Below are 25,612 nucleotides of genomic sequence, written 5' to 3'. Positions count from 1 at the left end.
TGAAGCAATAAGGCGGTGTTGAGCTTTGCTTCCCCTGGTAATACAAGGTTCTCTGCTCCATTGGAACCCATGTTTTTCAGACAGCCTGGGCGAGATCCTTTTCTCCTAATAGCCAACAGCTTCAACACCGCTCTCTGATCACCCCCTGAACCACGAGGCTGTCAATTGTTTCCTAGACACAACAGATCTCCCAACTCTTAATTAGACCCCTGTTTCTCGCCCCCTGCCTAACCCAGCTGGGGAAACCCACTGATGGGAGCTGTCGGCCAGTAAGCCAGGCCCTGAGATGAGATTGAATGCCTTCGCTTACCTACCGCCTTCCTATGAACAGCGGGATCTCCGGCCACTCTCAGATACGAAATATGTCCACTACTGTCCACTAGGCAGGCTCTCTATCGATATTGGACACTGGACTTTGCCATTATGGTAGCCTTGCACCAGGCTACTATATAGGTATCTACTAGTGACATTCAGTGTAAGCGTAATTCACGCGCGTCACCCCAGCCAGCCACAGTTGATCTAGGCAGCCATTATTTTGCTCGAGATTTTATTTTTATGCCCTTCTTTTTTTTTTGGTCTCGCATTTGAAGCTCACTTTCTGTGACAAAAGCAGCGATGAGGGGCAACTTTGCAAGGTGGGGCAATTTTGCTGAGCTGGAGGGGAGCTATGATGAAATGTTTCTCTGCCACGTCGGACCGCTATCAGTTGAATTGCGGTGTCTACCCATAACATTAATCCGCTGCAACTCTGCCGGTCGACTCAATAGTGTGTACAAGTCATCATAAGGCAGTCATTGGGCTGCAATTTGTTGATATTGAGCTGTGGTAGAGCATCGATCGGGATGGATGATTCCTACGAGTAGATATGCGCTAGTCCATTTATAGATTAAAGCGGGCCTTCTTGAAGATTCCAGAATGGGCAAATTCTCATCGATGTGGTTGGTAAGTTGAAAATCAATTGCAAATACTCAACATCAAGACTTTCATTCTCTTCATATTCACAACAAGTGCATCCTAATTTTCTCGATATCAAGCAAATCTAAAAACTACCGACAACATGGCCGATCCCAGACTTAACGAGCTTCTCAAATGGAGCATCGAGCAATCTGAGGCCACCAAAAATGACCCCAATGCCCCTCCAGCCAAGACACAACTCACCCCAGAGCTTATGGCAGCGCTCATGGGCGGCCCCTCCGACGCGGACCTCATGAAAGCCTCAATGGAGATCATCACTTCGGACAATGCTGAGGAGGTATCGCTCGACGACAAGCTTGTCGCCTTCGATAATTTTGAGCAGCTCATTGAGAACCTCGACAATGCCAACAATATTGCAAATCTCAGCCTGTGGACCCCACTGCTCGAGCAACTTAAGCATGACGAGCGTGAGATGCGCAAGATGGCCGCCTGGTGTGTCGGCACTGCTGTGCAGAACAACGAGAAAACACAAGAACGTCTACTTGCCGTGGGAGGAGTGCCTATGCTGGTAGACCTGGCTACCAAGGAAGATGAGCCTGTCGATGTCCGCCGCAAAGCTGTGTATGCTCTCAGCTCGGCGGTGCGCAACTACCAGCCCGCCATGGATCTCTTTGCCGATGAGTTGACTAAGAAGGGTCACAAGACCGACAAGGTCGATGCTACAAGCATGGAGGCTGTAGATGAAGTCGTCAACGGTCTGCGAGAGAAGATCGGCAAGGCTTAAAAGTTGGAAGCAAAGGATCAACACATCACGAATGGTTTCATTGGGACGGAGTTGGGCGTTGGTCAGGAAAAATATTGTGTCGATGCAGGTTGATAGACCAAAAGGAATATCCAACGGCTGGATGAAGTGGGCACTTAAGCCCTAGATTTTTGAATGTTCATTTATGATACATATCTTGTACATGATTTATACTACATATCAACCACTTAAGGCTGACAGTCGCCTGCCTCTCAACACCTCACAATGATCCATTTATTGTGTTTTAATGCCGGGCCTTACCAAAGAAGGGAAGACCTAGGGCCTCCAAAAGAAGGCGACCTTGTCTATCGGAGGTGCCAGTTGTCTTAATAAAGATATCACAACCAGGCATCAGCCGTGCAGGGTACATCTAATCGTAATTAGCTCGCTGATCCTTCACAATCGCACGTAAACTTACATCGTAGTTGAATTCGATCTCGGGAAAGTATGCCATCCAGGCAGGCTGCAGACCGAAAGCCAAGTTGCCTGCGCTATCACCAGTGGTAGCCTCAATACCAGGCCAGTCCTTGATCTTGGGCAGCACCAGAGTGATCAGTTTGTCCAGAAACTCGTAGGCTTGAGCACCCTTCAGTGTCACCTTACAGCCGGTCTTGTCACCCTTCTTAACACTCCACTGAACGACACCGTTCTTGACCTTTGTCACCTCGGGGAAAGCACCGGAGATAGCCTGGATAACAGCACGACACACGTGCAAGTACTCCTTATTCTGGGAGCTTAGAGGAGCGAATGAGTTGATGGTAATAGCCTCGATTTCGGGAACATTGTGCCACTCGATAGGGCGTTCGACCAATCCAAGTCTCGAAGAGCCTCCTCCACGAGGTCCACGGCGAGGTCTGTTCTTATGATAAGGTGAGGAGCCGTCCCATTCTCTCAAGTTACCCTTGTTGGAAACGGGTAGTTCTGTGCCCGGTGGGATGTGCTGGTAGGTCATAGTGATCAAGTCCGGAGCAACTGTGGTCTCGTATGTATGCCTTAATCGAGGGAAGTTGAAGGGACCGGGGACGAAGTCTCGGGCAGTCGGGTCGGAGGACTTGGGAACCTGGACGGGATGGAGGGGTCCACGGTAATACTTGGGAGGATGGTACTGATATCTAAAAGAAGCTATTTAGCACATGTTCGGTCATATAGAGCGATTGGGCCACGAACCTGTTACCAGGAAGCTTATTGGCTGTTCCCTTGGCTTTTTCTCTGGCATTGAAAGCCTCGATAGCCGCCTGATCGGGAGTACCTGTCGCAAAAGAGGAGGCATTGTCGAGATCTGCCAGATCGGAGGAGGACTTCTCGGCCCCAGTCGAGGCATATCTTCGTGCACAAATGGGGGCAGCCCGTAGAGGGATTTGCCTTCGTCCCAGTGAGCTCGCTATGCGAGCTCCTTCTCGTACCGTGGCCATTATTCGGGTCGTGGGTTATTGGAATTGCTCGTCGACAAAAAGATGAGGTTGTCGCGTGGATTTGGAAATTTCCATCTAAGCGGCTAGCGCCAGACGACGCCACATGTGGCTAGTGGTGGCGATCGTGGCTGTGGGCATCTTGTAACGGATCTCCAACGACGAGGGTAGAAGTTGTCTAATTCATCAAACGTTGCACACAACTAGACTAGGGTATATCTACTCTATATCCTTTGTTCTTTATCGTAGTTTCGTTAGACGATCAATCGTTGTGTGGTCCAGTTCCTTTACAAGATAGAGGTACTTTTGCAACCTATCAACATCTGGATCCGAACACCAAGTTATTGAAAGTTATCATATACCTACCCACCTAGGTAGGTATGTAGGCAGTCAATACGTTTCCAAAGATGCGTAAGAAATGAGACCATTGAATATGTTCCCCTCTTCCGGTGTTAATCGCTCAAGTTTGCTGTCCGCCTGGCGCTTCCTTTTCAAGGTTGACTTGCCACATCATGTGGCTTTCATAATACGACAGTTGCGTCTTGATCATCTCATCGTCTTCGAAGCACTCCGATCGCCCCTCTATTACCCAGATCTAGAAGCCATAGGCAATTCAATGCAAGGACTGAAACCCAATCCCGAACTGACAAAGGACCAATGGTATTATGCCTAAAGGAGACGAAGACTTATGATAACTTTCAGTATTGGAAGTATCGGATACCCGTAATCCTTTGTTATCAATTTTCTAGTTGTCTCAGTCGGCTTCGGGCTTTGCTGTTGTCCGACGCACTTCGATCGCCCATCTCACTCCGAAACCAATTTAAATCAAAACCACCTTCTAATTATGGAGCTGTCTGTTCCCAGACGCTTGGGCGCGGGACGTCCGTGGGCCCCGTGACCCGATTTATCTACTGCAAGGACCGATAAGTCCAGATGGATGGTCATTCATGGCAGCAACTGGGATGGTCACCGATAGTGTTTCCTGTTCCCAACCGACCAGGTTTCCTCGAATGCGGGCCGTAGACTTGAACCTTACCGTGCGTTCTTCAGACAGAGAGGTTTACCAAGTGACTAATGCGCCACCGAACGGGCGGTTTATTGGTAAAATGAGAGCACATACGTCAGAGTCAAAGATTTACAATCAATAATTAGATCTGGTCGCTTTGTAATATCATCAGCTCTGGATAAACTGGTTAGCAGGTTTCTGTAGGCAGGCCAGTAGGACACAGGCGTCAGGAACACAATGGTGTGGCTGGTGATATGCAACACGACACTAGGCTTCGATTTTCAAGAGGACTTTGGTCCCTGACAGGCACCAGAATTATTGTGCATACGTGTTCGAGGACGAAGTAGAGATCCATTCTTCGATCGATTCATCTCAGGCTTCAATCGATTCCATAGTTAATAACCTGACTTACTCACACGCCTACGTTGTCCGCTTCTCTACCAAGGTCACCAGTTCTGTTGTAACCCATGGTGCGGATCTCACCCCAAAGGTTACACATCCAGGCGGCAATAATAGAACAGACCTGACAACATGCGGTAAGATGATGATGATGACAGTGTAGAACAAAGCAAAGCCACAAAACAGCGTACAGTATTGCCCTTTTGGGGGGCTCAAGTAGAGTTATGATTGAGTTGAGCTGAGGCAGAATCGAGTGGGTAAGGTTATCTCGAAGTAGGTTTTCTAAGAGCCTACTCATGTACAACGATGATGTGGCCGACATCACGCAGAGCGGAGCGGAGGATAGCTGATGCAAAACCATGAGTAACACATCACGCATCCATATCATAACAGAACAAAATAAATGATGCGCAATACCTAGTAGCGGAACAGGCTTCCATAAAATCGCAAATCACTTGACATCGGCTGTCCCTGTTAGTCTTATTTCCACGTTGGCTTTAGCTTGTCCTGCAAGGCGGCCGTTCTGTGCTTGTCACTTCCCGAATTCACGCGCAAACTGGTTAGGATCGGCTCCAAGGATTATCTTTGATGGGCATGGAATAAGAAAGAAAAAAGGATCCAATTCAACCGTCAAATTGGCCACACTAGCTTAGTACTGAGCTAGAACATCCATTTAGATAGGTAGCCCGAGATTCGGTCGAAGTTCTTGTGATGGTGCCATCGGCCATGATTACATACGAACTACACCCCGATTCCATCAACAGGAACAAGGGACCAAAAAGAACAAAGGAAAAAGGTTAGAGTGACAACAGGGCAGGGGTCCAACTGTTACAGTACCACATTAACCTTACTTCATCCAACCTTAGTACCTTTGGTAGGCTGAGGTTCAGGTCGGGTCCATGCTGTGTCCACCCCCGCCACCTGTCTATCTTTCTATTTTAGTGCACTATCTCTCAGGTCACTCCCCTCAACAACCGCTCCCGTGGGCTGTTTGGCCACTGAGATTTGACCTCCGAAGCCCATCATTTCCATATTATAGGCAGGGCAAGTCTCGACCTTTTTTTTTTCAAGTACAGCTTCCCCTCCAACTTTGTTTTGTTTTCCGGCTCCTACTTTCAACCTGCCTTAAACTTCGATAACAACTATTTGTTCCGTGTCGTCTTATCCCATCGGCTTCACAGCGTTTCCAGCTCTTCTTATCAGCACCGACGAAACCCATATTACTCTCCCGTCTTGCGCGCGTCGCACTCGAGCCACTTCCTGGCACATCTCAAACAACCTACACCAGCAGCGGATGCGCCCCCGATAATGCAGGCTTGTGGCTTATTGCTACCTCGTTAAACCGGACGAGTCATTCTTTTCCCCTTCGAACTATACATTCCCTTCTCTACAACGAAATCGAATCATCATGAAGGAGTTTCCGAGAAAGTTCCTCAGCTTGCGCGACAAGAATGGCTCCAGCCGTCGATCTAAGTCGGCTGCGCCAGCGTCACCCCTTCCAGCGATTTCAGACAAGAACAAGGTATGCTCGCTCTCATCAGGACTTGGTAGCTGCTGGATGGATTGTCTGCTCTTTCCTTTTTAAATATCCAAATTCTGTACCGGCCGAAAAACAGGTGTCCTGACAAGTAGCTATGTAGCCTCGTCCACTTTCTACTGGGGCCTTTATGGCGATGTTCAAGAGCGATAGTGCCAAGCAGGGAGCAAAAGCAGACGCAGACAAAGAGAAGGAAACCGCACGAGTACGAATCGAACCACGAATTAAACGATCGAGACATTAACCTTTGCTGGCACTAGGTCGAGGAGATCCTACGACGATTAGACGAACTGAATATTACCGACGTGACTGCCGACCACGTTACCGATATCATGGCAACCAAATTCGCAGACTACGACACCGGCAAGACTGTCGAGTTCATTGATATGGAACAAAAAGCGGCGGCTGGAATAATCACCCCTTATGATCCCAGCGTGGATATGGTGGGAGCCGAAAACCGAGGCAATGTTACTTGCTATTTAGATGCACTTTTGTTCTCCATGTTTGCCAAGATCGACGCTTTCGAGTGTATGCTCAAGAACGACTTTCCAGAAGAAGACAACCGCAACAAACTCGTCAATCTTTTGCGAATGTGGGTAAACATGCTTAGAACAGGGAAACTGGTGCACACAGATATGGTGGGTAACATCTGCGCATGCTATGATATGCGTGGAACTAACAAAACAAATAGACCAAACTAATACAAGATGCGCTGGCCGATTGTGGCTGGTCAGATGCCCGGATGCTGGAACAGCAAGACACCTCTGAAGCTTTTGCTTTTATCACAGAAACTTTACAGCTACCATTGCTATCCCTACAAGTCGACCTTTTCCACCAAGGAAAGAAGGACAAAGACGACCACAAAGTTGTGTATGAGCGCCTCTTAAACCTGGCCATACCCCCTGATCCCGAAGAAAAGGGACTCAAACTGGAAGATTGCCTCGAAGAGTACTTTAACGCTCAGGTGGATGTCAAACGGGATAGCGAGGATGGAAAGAAGCTTGGAGTGGAAGAAAAAAGTCGAAGCAACACACCAACGCTGAAGCACAGGGACACGATTCGAATCATTACTGAAGAACGCGGCGAGTCATCTACACCAACATCACCAATGCCGATTACACCAGTGGAAAGAACGCCAACGTTGGAAAAGGCACCTGTCCTTTCGCTCGCAGATCCTGATGTCAAAAATGGCAATGTTCCTGATGATGAAGCAGAAGGCGAAGTTACTGCTGTTGAGTTAGTGCCGAACAAACCCTCGTTGCGAGGAAGGTCAACAAGTGTTATTCAACGTGTGGTTTTGGATGAGGACGGCCGCCCTTCTACCCCTGACACGCCGACAATGCTCCAGAAGGCTATGCGTAAGGGTTCAACAGTCGTTAAGGCAGTCACCATTCCTGCCTGGCAATTTTTCAGACTTATCCGTGAGTTAAAATCCCCTGCCGTGATACTGGGACATGTGCTGACAAAACCTCAAGCTTGGCATGCACTCTCAAGCACAGAGCCTCGAAACAATACAGAGGTTGCGTTGAATTTTGAACAACGTCCTGTTGTGGGCATCTGTCTCAAACGCTACGCCATGACTGAGTCTGGTCAGCCCAAGCGTCACAACACATTTATCGATATTCCTGATAGTCTGCGGCTACCACATTTCATGCTTGCTGATGAGCCGAAAGCCGAGGAAGATATGAACGTTCTCAACACGGACTATAAGCTCGTCCTCCAGTCTGTTATCTGCCATCGAGGAGACTCTTTACAAAGCGGTCATTATGTTTCATTTGCCCGAGTGGCTCCTAAGCTTTTGAAAGACAACCGGCGGCATGATTTTGACCCACCTCCTGATTACGAGGAAGCACAATGGGTCAAATTCGATGATCTTCAGATAGAGAGCCGGGTCACTTATGTGGATGACATCAGAACTGCCCTTAAGGAGGAGATGCCATATCTTCTGTTTTATCAAGTCATGCCAATGGTCGAAGTCGCTCCCCCATCGGTTGATGATGCGGAGACAGAACCTCCCTCATACAATGATTCGAAAGTCAGTATCGAGTTGCCGCCCACCCCTTCGCGAAGCCAGCGACTCGGCAGTCTCGAAGAGGGCTATTTCGACAACACTCCCACGCTCGAGAACTACCGTCGCCTGTCCAGTAAACCACCCAGCATTCGGCTTTCCATGGACGGCGAGAGGCCAAGAAGGAGCGAGGATGGCGCAGGACGTCTTCCAGGATCACTTACCAACTCGCGACGCCCTAGTGCTGTCTGGACTGAATCGGCACCACATACGCCCAACCCTCACTCCCCAGCTATAACACCCAGCGAGGAGTCAACTGCATCGAGGCTATCACGTGCAGCATCTCGTTTCACACTGGTTAATAGGAGTCGGCCAAGCAGCCAGAGCGGGGAGAATCGCCTGAGCTTCTCTATGAGCAGGCTAGGAGGACTAATGCGACCCAGTAAAGACCTTTCGGCAGAGTCCAAGGACGAGCCTAACGGTATCGGCATGTCTTCACCAAATTCAACAGGCGTCCTGACGGCAGAAACATCTAAGGAGTCAAGAGATTCAAAGGAGATTTCAGACAGAACAGAGGTTCCGGCCGAAGCTGAGCCCGAGCCTGAGCAACGTCATCACCGACATCATACCCACAAGCATGGCCATAAACGAGTCAAATCGAAGGACAAGGTGAAGAACAAGGGCGACCAACCAGAACGAGAATGCACCGTGATGTAACAGCTGCGTTGTCAAATCATAGCGATAAACACGTTACCAACCGGGGGAAAAAGAAATATTACGATATTGTGCTACTCAGAATCACGACTAGTTTGATGTTTGGACACCTCTATGTACAAGAGCTTTCGCTTGTAGAGAAGAGCTAGCAAGGGCTTGGCCATGTGGGTAGCCGCTGAAGAAAGCGTGCTCTTGCTTGTCACAATGAAGTTGGACAGCAAGCTATAAGGAGACGGCATTGTGGTTTTGATACCCAGAAAGGGCTGGATTGCATATGCCTTTCAGGTCCTCGTGAAGTTTTAAAAGCAAAAAAGCAGCAGAATATTTGTTATTAGCATGGCGTTTTAGGACGGGCAAAACAACGTAAAACGGTTGTTGTATAGCTATCTTACACTAAGAACTTTCCTAAACATGATACACGCAAAGACAATATGCAAGGGACAGACATGATACAGGACACTTGAAGCTAGCAATGTCATTCAGTTACAGTGACCTCTTGTCATTACGGAGTGAGATGACCTTTTTCTTCCCCTCTTCATTGTATGCGTTACAGAAAATTCGTACACATGACCAGGACAAATCAAGCCCACAACAATAATATACACAGACCAAGTCTCCTCCCCAAGAAATGGACATCGGGGCATCATAGGGGGTGGGAAGGACGACTAATAAGACATCAAAAATGACAAAAGGGTTTGGGGGGTAAGGCTTGGTCCTGGCCCGGTCAACAGCGGGCGATCATTAAGGCATTCAGTCCCATTGGAGACAGAATGCCGGGTCATCGGAGATGTTGTGGGGAGTATGCTGAGCTCATGGCTTAGAAGGGGATGTTGGGAGGAGCCTGAGCGCCGAGGGCCTCCTGCTGTTCTTGAAGCTCCTCAGGAGCAGCCTCAATAGAAACACCCAGACCAATCTTGGCTTGATGCTGTAATTTTGTTGTCAGTGTTGCTTTTTCTTAGATAATCAGGGACTATGGGCACGTACCGTAAAGTGGTCAATATCAGCGGCAAATGTCATCATTACAGGGGGTGCAACACGCTTCTCAAGAGCGCAGCTCAGCTTGCCCTTGGAGTCGACCTGAGCGCGGAAAGTAGACATGCGGAAATCGTACTTGGCACCGATAGTGGTAACACCCTCCTTCTGGAGACCACCACCCATGAGACCACCAGGAGAAGGAACAAGGCCGAGGCTCAGGTCAACACCAGCCTGAACCTTGTCCGAGAGTCGTCGCCAGTATGAGGTGTTCAGGGTGCCCATAGCAGCCTGGAGCTGAGCGGTAGCGATCCAGTCGGTAGATTTGTAGCGGGCGGCGTAAGAAACGGCGCACTCGGGACCCTGGGACAGAGAAGGTCGCTGCCAAAGAGTCTCGAGACCCAGAGCGAGCTTACGAGTAACGGATTGAAGGTAGCTTCCGATGAAAATACCAGTAACACCACCCTCGAGATAGGAGGGGTTAAGCATCTTGAGGGATGCGCTGAAGTCGTTTCCGGTGTACTCGTGCTCGAACTGCGCCATATCTTGACCACCTGGGGAGATGGAAAGTTGAGACTTGGAAACTAGCTTGTCCGACCATCGCCAGTTGAATCGTCCGGACAGAGAACCCTCGTTATCAAGGTTACCTTGGCAGAAGACCTGCAACAAAGTTAGCAACTTTGAATATCAAATTGTGTTTAACTAGTAGCTACCTTTCCTGTTCCGTACATGGCAGCAAAAGTGTAAGGGTTGATACGCTCGCCCATAGCAAACTGGTGGGAGACTTGGAAGAGAGGAGCCATGCTGAAGATCTTTGTCAGGTCGGCTCGGATTCCGGTAAACATATAGTTGTTGAGGAAGACATCGCGCTGAACCTCCTTGGCAAGACTCTCGATAGTGCCTGGGTTGGAGAGGCCTAGCTTAGCCCTCCGCTCGTTGAAGGAGTTGAGGACATCTCCAAGGGCGCTAGCGAGGGGATTGGAAAGAAGAGCCGTCTTGACGGGATCCAATGCGGCGGCGGAGGCCATTGTGACTGAGGAGCGCCGAAGCGAAGATGGACGGAAGAGGAGCGAGCCGAGGTGTTAATCGACAATGGCGATGCACACGATCAGGCGTTCGTAGCGATTATACCAATGATATAATTAATGAAAAATAAGAAGTTGTGTAAAACAACCTCGAATGCGATTAATATCCTGAGGCCTCTAAACGCCAGGAACGTGATGACGAGCAGGATGGAGATGGAGAATAATTTTCATCTGGCTTGGACAGCTCTGTAGTGGAGAGGCACTAGCCACCGATGATGCCGAGTCGGCTGTGGCGGTGTCTGCATTCCATGCGCCGTGCCAGATCGATATGTGGCGTAGCAGAAAGTTAGCCTCCTAAGTCTTAGGGTATAAAAATAAGTAACCCAAAAACTATAGTCTAAAGAGCATAAGCTGACCTAGTAATTTCGTCTCTTATGCTTCCATTAGTCAATTTTTCCTGATATCCCGGAGGGGCGGATACTACGACTTCCCTGAAGCTGAACGAGCCTCAGAAGGTCCACCTGCCTGTAACTTGACTGGGTTTGGTAGGTATCTAGAGTAGGTGGTGTAAAGTATCCTGTACTTCCAGCTGATATTATTGCCCAGCGCTATGGGGTAGCTTGCACTACTTTACACCGCATCTTGAACATGACGTGCCAAATATCAAGTACAAGTACTTGCCTACATGCCGGTCGCACTTGCACCCGATTCTTCAATCACTTCCTTCCAGTCTTTTACAGAACCTTGAGCGCCAGCCATTTATAATTGACTTTCGTTTTCACTTTGATTTTGTCTTCTCATCGACTGTCGTCTGTGTCATTTTCATATCAAACGCCAAAGTCACATTTTCACTCGAGTCAAACTGATCTACTAGTGTAGTCAACTCAAACGCCCAATATCTGAACCATTTATCGTTGACCCCGCCGGCAACCACCGGCTTCTCCTTTGGCTTTTTATCTTGAGGCTCGTCTTACCCTTGTTAAAGTTGCATCAAGCTCGGCAGTAAGAGCTGCAGGAGGCTTCGTCAACACTTAACTATCGATATCTTTGTGTTCACGATCCTGATCTTGGTCTGAACTATTCGGCACTCCTTACGAGTCCAAACAATCTCCCAGAGCTGGAATATCTCAAGTGTTTCTCGTTGAACTCTATAGACTCGAACACGACCTTCTCACTTTAGAACTATCATATCGGAAGAATTTGTTCGGCTGCCAGCCAACATGGATACTCTTCTGTACGTATTTCCCTTTTCTGGCCCTTGAATCACTACTTTATCGTGTGGTGATCTCCTATCTCTGCGGCTTTTACCGACGTGTTGGTGTGACTTGGCATCATAAGCCGTTCGATATCGTGGCTTTAATGGTGATCGATAATACTCATCGCATCATACTAGAATAGCGGTCGTTCTATATATGGAGTTGTTATGTGACTGACATTACTAGAACCGCCGAGATCGCGGCCAACGCCCCTCGCTACCGCCGCAAGAGCTCAACTTTTATTGATGCCATTCACGATATTCCCCATGGGCAAGATTTGGCCCCAGCCCAGCTTTACAGTACCATGTCTGGCCGACTCTTTCACTCCGGGCGTATCGTCATTGTCATGGTAGGGCCGCCTGCGCGTGGTAAAACGTAAGTCTTTTCCTTTTAATACTGGCAGTCTAAACTTACAGCCATCCAGGCATATCTGTGTCTCCATGGCACGATATTTGAGCTGGCTCGGCGTCAAGTCTCGGATATTCCATTTGGGTGACTACCGTCGAGCAACTGTTGGCCCCGACGGGTCTATTCCTGACGACTATTTCTTCCCAAATGCGTCACCAGCCTCTGTCATTCTGCGCCAGAAGATTTTGAAGAAGTGCCGCGAGGACATTTACTCCTGGCTGAACCATGACAATGGGCAGGTGGCGATTTATGACGCAGTGAACCCTACTGCAAATGGAAGACGCTCCCTGGCCAAAGAGTTTGCAAAGCACGATGTTCAAGTTAGAAAGGCCACTCCTCCATTTGACCATCCGTGCTTACACACCTGACAGACTTTATTCATTGAATCATTTGTCGATGATGAGCGTATCCTGCGAGAGAATGCGAGAAACGTTAAGATCTCGTCCCCAGATGTAAGTACCACGCTTCGAAATGTGTATGAATGACAACTCACTCGCTGTAGTTCGCTGGAATGGAACCTGACGAGGCTGCCAAATTATACCTCCAAAGGATTGAGATGAAGATCCCTGTCTTTGAAACCATGAATGAGAAGGAGCTGAACTACATCAAAATGATTAACGCAGGAACCAAGTTCTTCTACAACAACGTCAGCTTCAACTACCTCGCTCATCGAATTGTCTTCTATCTCACAAACCTACACATCAAGTCACGAAAGACTTTCTTTGCCCGAGCCGGCACAACGGCAGAGGAGGATTCGTACAAAGCCGACGCTCCCCTATCACTCGAAGGCAGAGACTATGCCCAAAAGATGTCCGAGGCACTGTTGAAGCACCGTGAACAAGAACGGCTCACGACTATAGCGGAAGGAGGCGCGGATGCTCCCCTGCCACCACTTACCGTCTGGACATCAACTCGAATGCGTACGGTGCAAACATCTGATGTACTGAATGAGAAGGGTTACAAGGTCCGCCAGCGATCACAGCTCAGTCAAATCAACCCCGGCGTATGCGAGAAGATGTCTGAGCGTATGATCCGTCAAATCTACCCGGATGAGGTCGAGAAACACGAATTAGACCCTTACCATCATCGATACCCTCGTGCAGAGGTATGTCTAAACCCATGCGGTTGATGTTTCAAACCGTGTTCAAAATACTGACTAGAAGTAGTCGTACCATGATCTTGCCGTTCGCCTGGAGCCCATTATCCTTGAGCTGGAGCGAGAACAGACCGATCTTCTCATCATCGCCCACGAGTCTGTGCTTCGCGTGCTCTACGCCTACTTAATGCATTGCTCTACTACTGATATTCCAGTGATCAATTTTCCGCGCGACGAAATCATCGAGATCGTCCCCGCGGCGTATCAAAACGAGGCCAAGAGAATCCACATCCCTGGCCTCAACCCTCAGATCGTACCTGGCTCGCCCCAGGATATCAAGATCCCTGTTCCGAGCAGCGGAGTCGTGAGCGCGCAGCTTTCCCCAATCCCAAGTGGCGTTGGCACTCCAGCAGAGCATGCTGAACGGCCACCCGAGAAGGTCATCAACACGGCCAAGGATATGGTAGCAGACAAGGTCAACGACGAAGACTAGTTACATGAGAGAAACTGGCAAGGGGAAAGGTATCGTTTTCTTGGAATTACAAACTATGAATTTCTTGTCTATTGCTGAGTTTGTGAGGAAGGACTATCACGGGACCAAGAATATGACGTATAAGGGAAATGACAGGCTGTATGTCAATATGATTCATGATAAATCACATGATTCAGTCGGAAGCTCTACTGCGCCCTCTGAAACGTGCATGATGACTTATCAAGTCAAGTTATCGAGTCCGAATGTCCAAATGATGCCATTGTTCCCAAGTCCCTATGCTTCTTTGATCCTTCACGTTCAGAAGAGTCAAGTCAATTGGGTTGCATTGATAGACAGCACGAGCTGTCTTGTTCATGGCCACAGACATTTTGGATGAATGAGCCTATCATGGAGAGCATCATACCGCCTCTACACTACAGGGTAGTTTTGGCGTATTGGACGGGATATGACAGTTTTCAGACGTGATCTGCAAGATTTAATATAACTTAGTTGGTGAACATCATGATGTAGGAGCGAGTACTGTGGCAATGAACTGGTACAGCATATAATAGCGACTCGTTGTTACAGAAACGCTGTTACAGATCAACAAATTCAGGCAGAAAAATCTCCACGAGGACATGCCGCAAGCGCAAGTATCGCTGAGTGGTATGACCAAATCCAACATAATCGTCTTTCCATGTCAGCATCAAACCCAAATATAATAGATAGACCGCGTAAACGCAGTCGTGGCGCGACATAACAAGCTAGACAAACCTTGAAATCTGTTACATTGGGCGAGACTCGCCTCGCAGCTCAGACCCCCAATACAATTACAGTTGAGCAAGGATCGACACTCACGTCAAATAGGCCAATCCAACTGGGTTGTGTTGCGCAAGCACAATGCAGCGGCCTCCCGATGCCTTGTACCTGGGGAACAACCGGGGGCTCAGTATCAACGGATGCACGTCGCTGGATATGGAAGCGGGTGCACAGGGGTTAAAGGGGGGCCGTGAGCCGTTTCTGAAGGAGTGACGAGATGAGCGTGATTTTGGCTGGCCGAGAAATTTCTTGTCTGGGAGAACAAGCAGGATGATGGGTGCCCATGTGATGATCGTTGCGATTATGCTGACTGGCAATGGCTGAATAACAGTACACAACAGCAGAATATGCAGTGTCTGTTTGTAGCAGGGTCATATGACAAAGATCACCAGTTTACTCACTTACATCAATGCTAGGAACTTTGAATTTTTGTCAGATCATAGGCTAATAGATCCCTTTGGCTCGGGGAACCTGGATGACGCTCCGGTCTGCGGTCATATATGACAAGAAGCAGCACTACCACCTGCATAAAGAACAAGAACCTACAACAATGTTAGGCTACCTCAACAATTGAGTCAAATATTTCATTAGTTAGGGTAACACCGATAAACCCCGACCCAACTTTTATCGTCCCTATGCCATGCCTGTGTTAGTGTTGGTTCGGGTAACTGTCAAGCCAGGGTGTTTTGAGATGCTCGGTGATGGCTCAAGTTCTCAGGACTGAGACAATATACTTGAGATGGAAGATGAATATCCAAAAATTCCCCTGTAAAGAGAGACGTGTCAGGACGGGGAGGTATTCACTAGGTAGTTCTTGTGTATGTTGAGGAGTGAAAGGAGACACTCTTGGCTTCTTTGACACCAGGAACAGCGAAGAGTATTCATCCACCCCAAAAGTGCCTCACTCATGTAATTGCATCGACTGGTCAACCTTTTTTCAATATCGCCAGTGTATGAGTTGGGGGACCAACGGACTTACAATCCCACCTCTCAAGCCTATAAGCTGTTTCATCTTTCGTGCGGCAGCTTCGACTTGGTACATTCTCCAATTACACGCCTTGACTAATCAGGATGTGTGGTGGCCGTCTATGTAGCCCTCATCATGCTAATCATAGATCTTGATATCCATGCCATTGCGTGGCTATCTGGCAGCGATCATTGAGGATAGCGAATGAACCAGGTGACCCAAAGTGGTCTGCTTGCTATATAGTAAAGTCTTGTCTTCTTCTGTAACAACGCTTGGCCATGCCTGAGTAGAGTGTAACAAAGTGTTCAAGAGCTTGGATTGTCAAGCCTCATTCTCTGTGACAGCTGAGACCCAACCAAGCTCAGAACGACTCGCTTCAATGTGCCGCGCTGCGAACCACATGCCACAAGAGCCTATTTGAGCCGACTAGGCAGTGATTGCCCGGAAGCTTGACTAGAGAAATAGGGTGTCACGGATCTTATCTGGGCTCGTGTCATGGATCACCGAAGCCAACAATGATCCTTGTCGAGTTGTGCGAGGGGTTTGGAGAAGCTTTGTATAACGAGAAACCCGGTATAGGCACACCAACGATAGTTTACTTTTGTATAATATTATAAATACCACATTGCTGTCAGTGGAACGATGTAAGATCGGAGCCACTGGATTTTCATATCTTAAACAAGAGGCTGCCGTGTATCTGACGCTGATATAAATCTGCTGCTAAGATGTGCCTCTCAAGTAATCGCATGAGCAGTATCATAGATGTCGCTCCAAGGCAAGACATTAGGATGGGAACTGCACTGGCATTCCAACACCATATGCAGACAGGACAGTGCTTATCGATACTCGATGACATTTCGAAAGCCCGCATTGTCTGACAAAATGCAAAGTTCTGGCAAGGTTGTAAGGGGAGGAAGTTTACCTCAGAGAACATCTCGAGCGGTCTTGATGAACAGAGCCATCACTGGTTGGCCGATGACTGCCGTTGCCAAGATATGTATATTTGTGACCTATTCTCTAATTCTTGGAACGCCAATGTTCTGTTGGATCTGCCTCAAACGAGATGTGAGTCAGCCTGTTGAGTCTCTCTGGAAAGGATTCTGTGTTAGTTGACATGTCTCGGTAGTTCAGCCAGTGTCACCTGACGTTAATCGAGATGGAGCTAGGCATTGAAGATATTCAGCTTCGAGGCCCGGAATATGGGGCGACAGATACCTGAGAAGTCATGCATGCTTGGTGGCTTTAACATTCTCTTAAAGCTTGGAGCCGCAGCCGGAAGGCATGTGTCTGATTTGGACCGTTCAACATCAAATCACATTGCGGCATGACCGTAACATGTTTAAGACGAATATATACCAGCTTTGGTCACAGAAAGAGAGTTAGCGTCTGTGTTACAATGAGCTTGATGATAGGCAGCAGTCAAGGGCGGCTTTCAACTTGTCGGTTGAGCCTCAGTGAAGCTAATTAATGATAGCGTGACGAACCATTGGCTCATATGTTGAAGGAAACGACTCCTCATGCCGCTTTGAATTCAAGCCCTGTTGGTTGGTTCCTGGCGATAACAAGTCTCAAGAGTTTAGAGCTTGGACTTTGGTTTGATGGGGTTGATCAACATAATGATTGGTTCAAGCATGACTTGGGACCCCTTTTTTCCCTTTCGTTGAACAAATGGGTCTTGCGCTTTCGTGAACTTAAAACTCGGCCATGGTCATTAGCGTTGCATACGAGGGTCTCATGACCATCTGCATTCCGCAAAGCCTATCCACTAAGCATGACTGCCCACCATCTGGGAAGCTCCAACTTCCGCGACCGGTAGCCCGTGAGTGGTCGGCAGCCGCCCATTGATTGACCCGTGGTCAGCTTCGGTCTAAGTGGAGGTGATGGTGCCAGGGGCTTGATGGTCTCCGAGTCCTCAGTCCTTGAGCAGAGCGTCATCAAGATGTCGCGTAGCTAGTCACCCATGTGCCGTGGCCGCATCGGCTTTTGGCGCGACCTTGTTGATTACCTGTCAAGACATGCCAAAACGGCATGGGCATCTCCGTCCCGTTCTTGCAAGATCTATCGCTGGTTCCGATACATTCAACTTGTACTTGCTGCAAGTCCAACCCAACCCACCGGCAAACAGTAGCTTAGTGCTGCCTGTACCGTCGTCTTGACAGATGACGTCCATGGGTAGCATGACGTCTGCTGGCGCTTTCATTGGCCGCAGGTAGATCACCGTTGGCGTCGACACTCAGTAACCACGTAAAGGTAAGGTAGGTCCACATCAAGCACCATTTGATCACGCCTCGACACCACCAATTGGCATCCAACCATCACTGGCCACTGATGGCTCTACCTAGGGGATAGCGAGTTGCCCGACTTGGTACTGAAACCAACAAAATTACCCGAATACAAGCTGATGTATGCCATGTGCACGTGTATAAGATTTATCAGATGGTGAAGGTTTGAAGATTCGTGCCCATTGCAGCTTCAATAGCTGGAGCAAGCGCTCGTGCTGATCAACCAACTCGAAATCGGCGTCGTTGAAGGCAAGGAGAATACCGCAGTTGCAAATTTCTGTGGAGGTGTTAGGGCACGACAACTGCAACAACAAGCATTAATCATATCGTTCAATTGGACACCTGATTTCTGGATCTTGAGGTTCCAGAGCTTCAGACGTCAGGGTTCCACCCAGCCTCGTTGTGCCACGGCCCCGCAGGCGCATGTGCTCAGTGACTTCTGTGTAAAGTAAAAACGTCCATCATTATCTCGAGTTCTGGCTCTGCGTCTGCATCAGGTGGGAACCAACCGAGACCGGGTCAGCTTGGACCACTCTGACTGCCAGGGGAGGTGCCGGGAAGAGCTACAGTTTGTTTTGCGCTGCCCAGTTAGCAGGTACTTGTAGATTTAACGATGTTGATGTTGGACCACCAAAAGATCTAAATGATCCCTGAACATACATAGGTATGTTACAGTGCCGATGCATCTATAGCCGTGCCGCTGACTCAACGAATACTTGTATTGAGTCTGTTTTTCTAGCAATTTTTTATTTATAAAAATTGTCATTGGCTTTTGAGATTGTTGTTAATAACTTCGGTTTTATTTGGCCGTAATTGTGAGCTGAGGCGTTGTGAAATGGAACGTGAGGTGACGTGACGTGACCTCTGAGGCTCTGGCTAGGAGTTAACGTATTGTGTTAGTCGGGCCTTGTTCTTAATGTCATGTGAGCCGAAGTGTTCCTTTGAAGCAATAGTATTCTGAAGTTACAAGTCGATGGGAATAGTCGACGATTCTGTGCTGGCCTCATTCGTGGGCGTTCTCCTCTCCCCCATTGGTACAGCGTCTTTGAGACTGTGGGCAGTGTGTAAGAGATATCGGATTGCCTGTCTGCGTTGTTAATGAAGACAACCATGTGGCTTTCGGGATACCTTGACTTGCAGATTATGGTCAGTGCTTCTATCGAGCCCACTCAAGGATCCAGATGCGATGTCTAGTACATAGTTGCACGTCTCTTTTTGGCAAGATTGTAGATCTCTTGTGGCTTGGTCTCTCGCTTGCTCTTCATGATTATTATTTTTGCTCGAATCGAACCTACCTGATGATACAGAGGCTCGATTGGTCGATATTCGCTAATCACGTCTTGCCGTATGTATTAACAAGGGCAATTGATTTTCCACACAAGTACCTTCTAGTAGGTAGTAGTATATTCAAGGCTCATAATCAATCTTTGGGTCAACTTGAGTGAAAGAGTATGGTGTGTAGGCGTAGTGTAATGCGACATATTATCTAGGTAGTTGTGGTTCACTGTTCATTTGACTCTCACCTTCCCTTGTCCTACTTGGTCTATAAGCCGTACTATGTAGGCAGGGATATCTTCGACCTCACCTGCTTCACGTCACTCGAACCACTATTCCGATACCCTCTTGGTATGGCAGGCAGGTCATCGGCGAAATGCAAGCATCCAAGAACTGGTATTGTTGTATCAAGATTTTTAAGGGTCGAGACTATTAACTGTCATGCAGCAAGCGATTCGGCAGGTCTATGGATCACTTCCCGACAAACCGATTATTTCGTCTCACCGATATGGATCCAATCCGTCAAGGGTACAGTATGGATCGCGATACCCTTGGATGGTCAACATCGAGCCATCTCAGGAATAGCTAGACAGATGCCAGGTATCGTGTTACGACAGAAAAGTCGATTCCCTGACTGAACTCGACCTGACCTGCTGCGTCGGTACCTTACCCTGAGGCATCTTGGCTGCCCAGACCCGACTCGATCTACCCAATTCCAGGAAAGTAAAGTACACGGTTGCATGGGATGGCAGAGGTCTCGCCTGCCGGACTTTAGCGCTTGGGTACCTTCCAGGAACCTTACCCGTCTCAAGATGGGCACATGAGCAAGCCCAGTGCTGCGGGTCCTCTGAATGGGCGTCGAATTTGCTCACAAGACGTTCACATATTTGCAACCAATTGCTTCGGGATCAAAGTCCATTGATCCGCGATTGATTTGGTCCTGGCGACGCGGCTCTCGAGACACAAGGAGTATAGTTTTCCAAAAATAAATCCCCGTGCGGCGGTTCAAGCCGTTCGTTAACGAGATCTACTTTGCTGAAGAGGCGAGTAGAGCCTCTGCAAAAAGTACCTAAGTATCGTACTGTACCCTCCCCCACCACCACATCGTTCAATTTCTCTACGTAAGGTACCTACGCATATTCAGTCATATTCTCTGCATATCTTCACGATACAGGACCCCTGCTACGAATACTTAGCTGGCATCTTTCACCTCTCATATCCGACACCGCTGTGCATCAACAGTCAAAACATGCATATGTAATTCTGGAAAGAGTCCTGTCTTTCCTTCCAGCTTAGTAGCTACGAATACCTTTCAGGTTCATTAACCCCTCACACACCAACCCAAAATTTCCCCTCCTTGCCATACCCGATACACTCCCCGGGGTCCTCAAAACTAGCTGTTACATGAGATCATTAGCGACAAAATTACTCAGTCTATTTACACGAGAGCAGATCCTAGACTTGCTTTATTTTATTTTGGACATTGGCTTTAGCGTTAAGTTTTCTTTCACTCCAAGGCAGTTTATTACTCTCCAACGCTGTATATGCAATTGGTTTTATTAACCTGCATAAAACAAACTAGTATAGGCAGTTAGGCAGCTTAAGTTAACGGGAGCCGTTTATTTTCTCTATACTTTACATTGGTTGCTCATTGACGTCTCACTACCTGCTCGCTATCCACGGCCGCTCATGCCGTCACTCTGTCGATTAAGTAGAAAACCGCCCCGCATAGCTGCCCCGTGCACGCCCTTTACCACCACCTCTAGGTCCTGCCACAGAGCATTTTGTACCAGGTAGGTATCTACCAAGGTACGGATACTGCCTTTCAGATCGAAGAGTACCGCCCTAGACGCTGTTCTGTAGTAGGTAGGTATCACGTCAGGTTACTAGTAGTAAGTACCTACTCGTAGTAGTATTTACCTTAGCTCCAGTACTAGGTAGGTAGTCAGGCTGTTCGTCAACTCCTATTCAGAACAGCTTCTTAGCAAGCGGGCAAGCTTAGAACCAACATAGACGAGGCTCAATTTAGCCCAGCCCAGCTCAGCTCAGCTCATTCCACCAGACTTCAAACATTCCTCTTCTACCATCATCTTTGATTGACTTCACCCACCGTTCCTAGAATGCCTCGAGGGCTTTCACACTCTCCCCTGGCCTAAGAATTCCCGCTGGGCTGTATCGTATCCCATCGTTTCGCATACATCACATCGCATCTGTCTGTTCAAGCGTTCCTAGCTCGGCCTCAACCTGCCTACCATAACTGCCAGCCGCCTTCTGCCGTCTTCGACGCCGTTATCTGTAAAACCTCGAATAAACCCAGTCACCTAGAAAAAAGGGGACTCGCCGTGGCTTCGCTCGTCTCTCATCGTATTGTTTATACCACCTGTGCCCCTGCTACAGTACCTAGCCGCTGCATCACCACGTACGCCGCCAGAAGCACAGCTACTGCACCGCACCCGACTGCACTCACATGAACACTTGCCCAGCAACCTTGAACCACCGAACCTGTCTGTGCCTCATAACAAGCCGTTCCGATTACACCTGTGTCTTTCTCCAACAAACAGAAGGCCCTTGTCACATTATTTCTTGATTGATTCGAAAGCCTCACGCATCTCACGATCATTCGGTGCAAGCTGCCGCGACTACATAAGATCTCGAGGTCACCAGCACAATTGACTCCCAACTAAGCGATATCGTCATCATTTTTCGCGTCGCCTGCATCGCACATTGTAGGTCCATCATTCAATACATGCCTCTCTTCAGCCTACCAACCTTTCCCGTGAATTATATGCATTTTTCCCTTGCTGTACTTCCATTTTTCGAAATTCCTCAATTATCATCATCATCAGTTCCGGAACGCCTTTATTTTCATCCTTCGTCTTCTCTGGCTGCATTCTATCGATGGGCTGTCACGAGCGTGCCCCATCAAGCCAGCACCCCGCCCCTTCAGACCCGCTTAGTGCCAGCCCCGTGCCCGCACTCCCTGAGCTTTCACTCCCCTAGCACCGAGTACACGCCTTGTTACCCGTCGCCTTGTCCCCTGGATTATTTCGAGGCCTTCTGAATAAAAAAAGCTCGTCTGGGCATCAAAGTTGTGAGCGTGGATAGCCAGCCTCTTTTTTATTCAAAGCCAGCAACGGCTGCGACTGCAGCTATCTCCACTACACATCACTAGCATCCAAACGTCAATAGCCTGAGGTGCAGAAACGGGCGGGAGAGAATCGAACGCCAGAAGGAAGAAAAAGAGAGAGACAGAATAATAAAACCTTCCTACCCAAACAATCCATGCTTGTAAATGCATGCGTAGCATAGCGCATCCTGCCGCACTCACGTTCGCACGCATACGCACACGCACACTCGTCAAGTCAACGACTTCACCCTTCCTGCCTCCCTCCTTCACTCACTCACTCATTTTGTTTGTGTCTGCCTTGCTTCCATTCAAAAAGCCCATCACTTTGAGCCCCCGTCCCTGCGTGATCAGTCAGCAAAGCAAACACCGCCTGAAGAACGAAGCCTGACTGAACACGGCTTGTCCGTCCCTTCACCTAAACTTGCGCCTGCACCTGCACCTACATACACCTACGTCGCCACCTCTGGCTCTACCATACCTTTTTTTACCTTACCACTCATTCCCATTAGTACCTCGATCTATCTTTAGGCCCTGTCCCCCCGGCGTCCTTTTTTTTTTTTTTTAACCCTCGCTACCAGCAGCTTTTTATACCCCGTCCCTTGCCCACTTTCTCGCGCCCACTGTTCCCTTTCCTCCCCTCCCTTCCCCTCTGCCCCGCTCCCCCTCCAGCCTGTCCCGTGCCACCAAAAACACCACCGACTCTCCCCTCGGTTTTCTCTTTGTTTCCCCAGATACCCTTGGCCTTGCCAATTTCGTGCGCATCGTCCTCGTTGTTGCCTTCGACTCACAAACAGTTTATAGTCTACTTGGAATAACGGCATCGTTTCTCATCAGCCAGAATTTCTTTGGTTGACGAGCTTTTACGTGCAGAAATAACCTCACGAGTCGCCCCTCTGCGCCCGTGCCGATACCCTGCTCGACCGAGACATCACTCGCCCATCGTCATTCAAGTGTCGTACACTTGTCTATTGCGCAAATCTAGCTTTCCATTGAAGGAAAATCGCTACCCAACTTCTTGCTTGCCTTTCAGCATTGGCTCGTTCCATTCTGCCCATCACGGCCCACTTAATAGCTCCTCGCATATTCTCTTTTGTCGAAACGCCCAGGCGATTTCGTTCAACTCTCTTTGCACTCGCGGCTTGACTAAGATTCACGCATTCAAACCATGTCGGCTCATCGGCCAAACGCCTTCAACAGCCTCCGGATGGGAGGTTAGTACATCTTCCCTGTCATTGGGCCTGCATGGGCCTGGCTTGATGTATGGTGCCTGAACTGACATAATTGCAGAGGTTATCCGCGAGAAGGTTCAGGATGGAATTACCGGCGAGACTCGGGACCTGCAGTACACGCAGTGTAAGATTGTAGGAAACGGCTCTTTCGGTGTCGTCTTCCAGACCAAGCTGTCCCCATCAGGAGAGGATGCTGCCATTAAGCGGGTTCTTCAAGACAAGAGGTTCAAGGTGTGTACAATTAACACAGCGTACTATGGCCTGTTTGTTAACCTTTGTTTTAGAACCGTGAACTACAGATTATGCGTATTGTCCGTCACCCCAACATCGTCCAGCTCAAGGCCTTCTATTACTCCAATGGCGAACGTGTATGTGATCTTGCCCAGCTAGTCATCTGTTCTTTCCCGCTAATTCCCTCATAGAAGGATGAGGTTTACCTGAACCTCGTTCAAGAATTTGTGCCCGAGACCGTTTACCGAGCCTCTCGATTTTTCAACAAGATGAAGACAACCATGCCTATCCTAGAGGTCAAGCTTTACATCTACCAGCTCTTCAGAGCCTTGGCCTACATCCACTCTCAAGGTATCTGCCATCGAGATATCAAGCCTCAGAATCTTCTTCTCGACCCCAACAGCGGTATCCTCAAGCTCTGCGATTTCGGAAGCGCCAAGATTTTGGTCCCCAACGAGCCTAACGTTTCCTACATCTGCTCCCGATACTATCGTGCACCCGAACTCATCTTTGGTGCCACGAACTACACAACAAAGATTGGTAAGATCACGTGTAAAACCTGTTTACTTAATTCTATTCGCTAACTGTGATTAGATGTTTGGTCAACTGGATGTGTGATGGCCGAGCTTATGCTTGGTCAGCCTCTTTTCCCTGGCGAGTCAGGTATCGACCAGCTCGTTGAGATCATCAAAGTTCTGGGCACACCTACTCGGGAACAGATTCGAACAATGAACCCTAACTATATGGAGCACAAGTTCCCTCAAATTAAGCCTCATCCCTTCAACAAAGTCTTCCGAAAGGCGGACGCCAACGCCATTGACCTCATTGCTCGCCTGCTCGAGTACACCCCCACCGAGCGACAATCTGCAATTGATGCTATGGTTCACCCCTTCTTCGACGAGCTTCGTGACCCCAACACCAAGCTTCCCGACTCGCGACACGGAACTGGCCAGCTCCGTGAGCTCCCCGCTCTCTTTGACTTCACTCGTCACGGTATGTGAAACTTTGTTATTAATTTCAATGATAATACAGCTGACATTATAATAGAACTCTCAATCGCTCCTAGCCTGAACCAGAAGCTTGTCCCAGCACATATTCGCCCCGTTCTCGCATCGCAAGGCCTTGATATCGACCACTTCACACCCTTGACGGAGCAGGAGATGATGGCGAAACTGGATTGAGCCGGCCTCGCGTCGAGGCAAAGGGTAGTTGGCATATGCTTTTACCCTTCTCCGGCTCTCCGTGGCTCTGGAAGAGACCTGCCTCGTCCACTCCCAGTACCGAGCTGAGCAAAAGTGGCTGGGAGCAAGGGCCCACCAAAGCCTGACCAGATGGCGAGCAGGCGCTATGTGGCCCTGGGGCCAACAGCGTCGGTCTTTAATATAAGGCACGGTGTATAGGCGTCGAGGGCCAGTTGAGAAGGTCTGTTTGTTCTGGTGAGCGTTGGAGTCTTTCCCGGTAGGGAGAGGATTGGGCTTTGTGCTTGCCCTTTATACGAACCCGCTCTCAGTTTTGCCTCAAGGCTAGTCACGAGGAGGGATGATCCCATTGACGCATATCGCAGGGAATTACGTTTTTAGACCACGTTTCGATGCATGGCGGATAATAACCGGTGCTATTTTTTCATTGTATGCGCCTCAGGGGTGGAACCCAATGCTGTGGC

General features: G+C 48.7%; 7 protein-coding genes across 7 annotated transcripts; 4 read left to right on the top strand and 3 right to left on the bottom strand.

Moving 5' to 3' along the window:
• The first annotated feature begins 876 nt into the window (after positions 1 to 876).
• EDB82DRAFT_238462 (Hsp70 nucleotide exchange factor FES1) lies at positions 877 to 1,893 on the top strand. The gene is made up of 2 exons (XM_025727368.2): positions 877 to 942; positions 1,035 to 1,893. Exon 2 carries the CDS (start codon positions 1,058 to 1,060, stop codon positions 1,697 to 1,699), a length of 642 nt encoding a protein of 213 aa, XP_025581841.1. The 5' UTR covers positions 877 to 942; positions 1,035 to 1,057; the 3' UTR covers positions 1,700 to 1,893.
• Positions 1,831 to 3,456, bottom strand: EDB82DRAFT_238218 (mitochondrial 54S ribosomal protein uL5m). Its single transcript, XM_025727366.2, has 3 exons — positions 2,885 to 3,456; positions 2,136 to 2,829; positions 1,831 to 2,087 (listed from the first exon to the last, which is right to left on the bottom strand). Exons 1-3 carry the CDS (start codon positions 3,127 to 3,129, stop codon positions 1,962 to 1,964), a joined length of 1,065 nt encoding a protein of 354 aa, XP_025581840.1. The 5' UTR covers positions 3,130 to 3,456; the 3' UTR covers positions 1,831 to 1,961.
• Positions 3,457 to 4,298: 842 nt separating this feature from the next.
• Positions 4,299 to 4,952, bottom strand: EDB82DRAFT_238216 (uncharacterized protein). The gene has a single exon (XM_065607290.1). The coding sequence runs from the start codon at positions 4,917 to 4,919 to the stop codon at positions 4,545 to 4,547; it is 375 nt and encodes a 124-aa protein (XP_065463959.1). The 5' UTR covers positions 4,920 to 4,952; the 3' UTR covers positions 4,299 to 4,544.
• An 853-nt stretch (positions 4,953 to 5,805) lies between these two features.
• EDB82DRAFT_238195 (ubiquitin carboxyl-terminal hydrolase-domain-containing protein) lies at positions 5,806 to 8,829 on the top strand. Its single transcript, XM_065607289.1, has 5 exons — positions 5,806 to 6,053; positions 6,172 to 6,273; positions 6,329 to 6,706; positions 6,760 to 7,489; positions 7,544 to 8,829. Exons 1-5 carry the CDS (start codon positions 5,940 to 5,942, stop codon positions 8,791 to 8,793), a joined length of 2,574 nt encoding a protein of 857 aa, XP_065463958.1. The 5' UTR covers positions 5,806 to 5,939; the 3' UTR covers positions 8,794 to 8,829.
• A 766-nt stretch (positions 8,830 to 9,595) lies between these two features.
• On the bottom strand, positions 9,596 to 10,902 carry EDB82DRAFT_238173 (eukaryotic porin/Tom40). Its single transcript, XM_065607288.1, has 2 exons — positions 10,476 to 10,902; positions 9,596 to 10,422 (listed from the first exon to the last, which is right to left on the bottom strand). The coding sequence occupies exons 1-2, from the start codon at positions 10,788 to 10,790 to the stop codon at positions 9,754 to 9,756; spliced, it is 984 nt and encodes a 327-aa protein (XP_065463957.1). The 5' UTR covers positions 10,791 to 10,902; the 3' UTR covers positions 9,596 to 9,753.
• Positions 10,903 to 11,678: 776 nt separating this feature from the next.
• Positions 11,679 to 14,290, top strand: EDB82DRAFT_238078 (6-phosphofructo-2-kinase-domain-containing protein). Its single transcript, XM_025727363.2, has 6 exons — positions 11,679 to 12,021; positions 12,230 to 12,418; positions 12,468 to 12,771; positions 12,823 to 12,903; positions 12,954 to 13,556; positions 13,618 to 14,290. Exons 1-6 carry the CDS (start codon positions 12,008 to 12,010, stop codon positions 14,038 to 14,040), a joined length of 1,614 nt encoding a protein of 537 aa, XP_025581837.1. The 5' UTR covers positions 11,679 to 12,007; the 3' UTR covers positions 14,041 to 14,290.
• Positions 14,291 to 23,654: 9,364 nt separating this feature from the next.
• On the top strand, positions 23,655 to 25,372 carry EDB82DRAFT_558354 (kinase-like domain-containing protein; the record flags this gene model as incomplete). The annotated part of the gene is made up of 6 exons (XM_025727362.2): positions 23,655 to 23,700; positions 23,777 to 23,949; positions 24,003 to 24,086; positions 24,141 to 24,489; positions 24,544 to 24,942; positions 24,997 to 25,372. 6 exons carry the CDS (start codon positions 23,655 to 23,657, stop codon positions 25,128 to 25,130), a joined length of 1,185 nt encoding a protein of 394 aa, XP_025581836.1. The 3' UTR covers positions 25,131 to 25,372.
• Positions 25,373 to 25,612: the final 240 nt, after the last annotated feature.

Source organism: Fusarium venenatum (assembly GCF_020744135.1).
Source record: "Fusarium venenatum strain MPI-CAGE-CH-0201 chromosome Unknown EDB82scaffold_3, whole genome shotgun sequence".
Classification (NCBI taxonomy): Eukaryota; Fungi; Ascomycota; class Sordariomycetes; order Hypocreales; family Nectriaceae; genus Fusarium; species Fusarium venenatum.
Note: the sequence above shows the minus strand (reverse complement) of the source record. Positions and strands in the feature narration are given on the sequence as shown.

Excerpts from the sequence above, each read along its gene's own strand:
- EDB82DRAFT_238462 (XM_025727368.2), top strand. The coding sequence starts at position 1,058 with ATGGCCGATCCCAGACTTAACGAGCTTCTCAAATGGAGCATCGAGCAA.
- EDB82DRAFT_238218 (XM_025727366.2), bottom strand. The coding sequence starts at position 3,129 with ATGGCCACGGTACGAGAAGGAGCTCGCATAGCGAGCTCACTGGGACGA. Across the intron at positions 2,830-2,884 it reads AATAAGCTTCCTGGTAACAG|ATATCAGTACCATCCTCCCA; the intron begins GTTCGTGGCCCA and ends AGCTTCTTTTAG. Across the intron at positions 2,088-2,135 it reads AGATCGAATTCAACTACGAT|ATGTACCCTGCACGGCTGAT; the intron begins GTAAGTTTACGT and ends AATTACGATTAG.
- EDB82DRAFT_238216 (XM_065607290.1), bottom strand. The coding sequence starts at position 4,919 with ATGATATGGATGCGTGATGTGTTACTCATGGTTTTGCATCAGCTATCC.
- EDB82DRAFT_238195 (XM_065607289.1), top strand. The coding sequence starts at position 5,940 with ATGAAGGAGTTTCCGAGAAAGTTCCTCAGCTTGCGCGACAAGAATGGC. Across the intron at positions 6,274-6,328 it reads AAGAGAAGGAAACCGCACGA|GTCGAGGAGATCCTACGACG; the intron begins GTACGAATCGAA and ends TGCTGGCACTAG. Across the intron at positions 6,707-6,759 it reads AACTGGTGCACACAGATATG|ACCAAACTAATACAAGATGC; the intron begins GTGGGTAACATC and ends CAAAACAAATAG.
- EDB82DRAFT_238173 (XM_065607288.1), bottom strand. The coding sequence starts at position 10,790 with ATGGCCTCCGCCGCCGCATTGGATCCCGTCAAGACGGCTCTTCTTTCC. Across the intron at positions 10,423-10,475 it reads CCATGTACGGAACAGGAAAG|GTCTTCTGCCAAGGTAACCT; the intron begins GTAGCTACTAGT and ends ACTTTGTTGCAG.
- EDB82DRAFT_238078 (XM_025727363.2), top strand. Across the intron at positions 12,419-12,467 it reads CCGCCTGCGCGTGGTAAAAC|GCATATCTGTGTCTCCATGG; the intron begins GTAAGTCTTTTC and ends ACAGCCATCCAG. Across the intron at positions 12,904-12,953 it reads TTAAGATCTCGTCCCCAGAT|TTCGCTGGAATGGAACCTGA; the intron begins GTAAGTACCACG and ends CACTCGCTGTAG.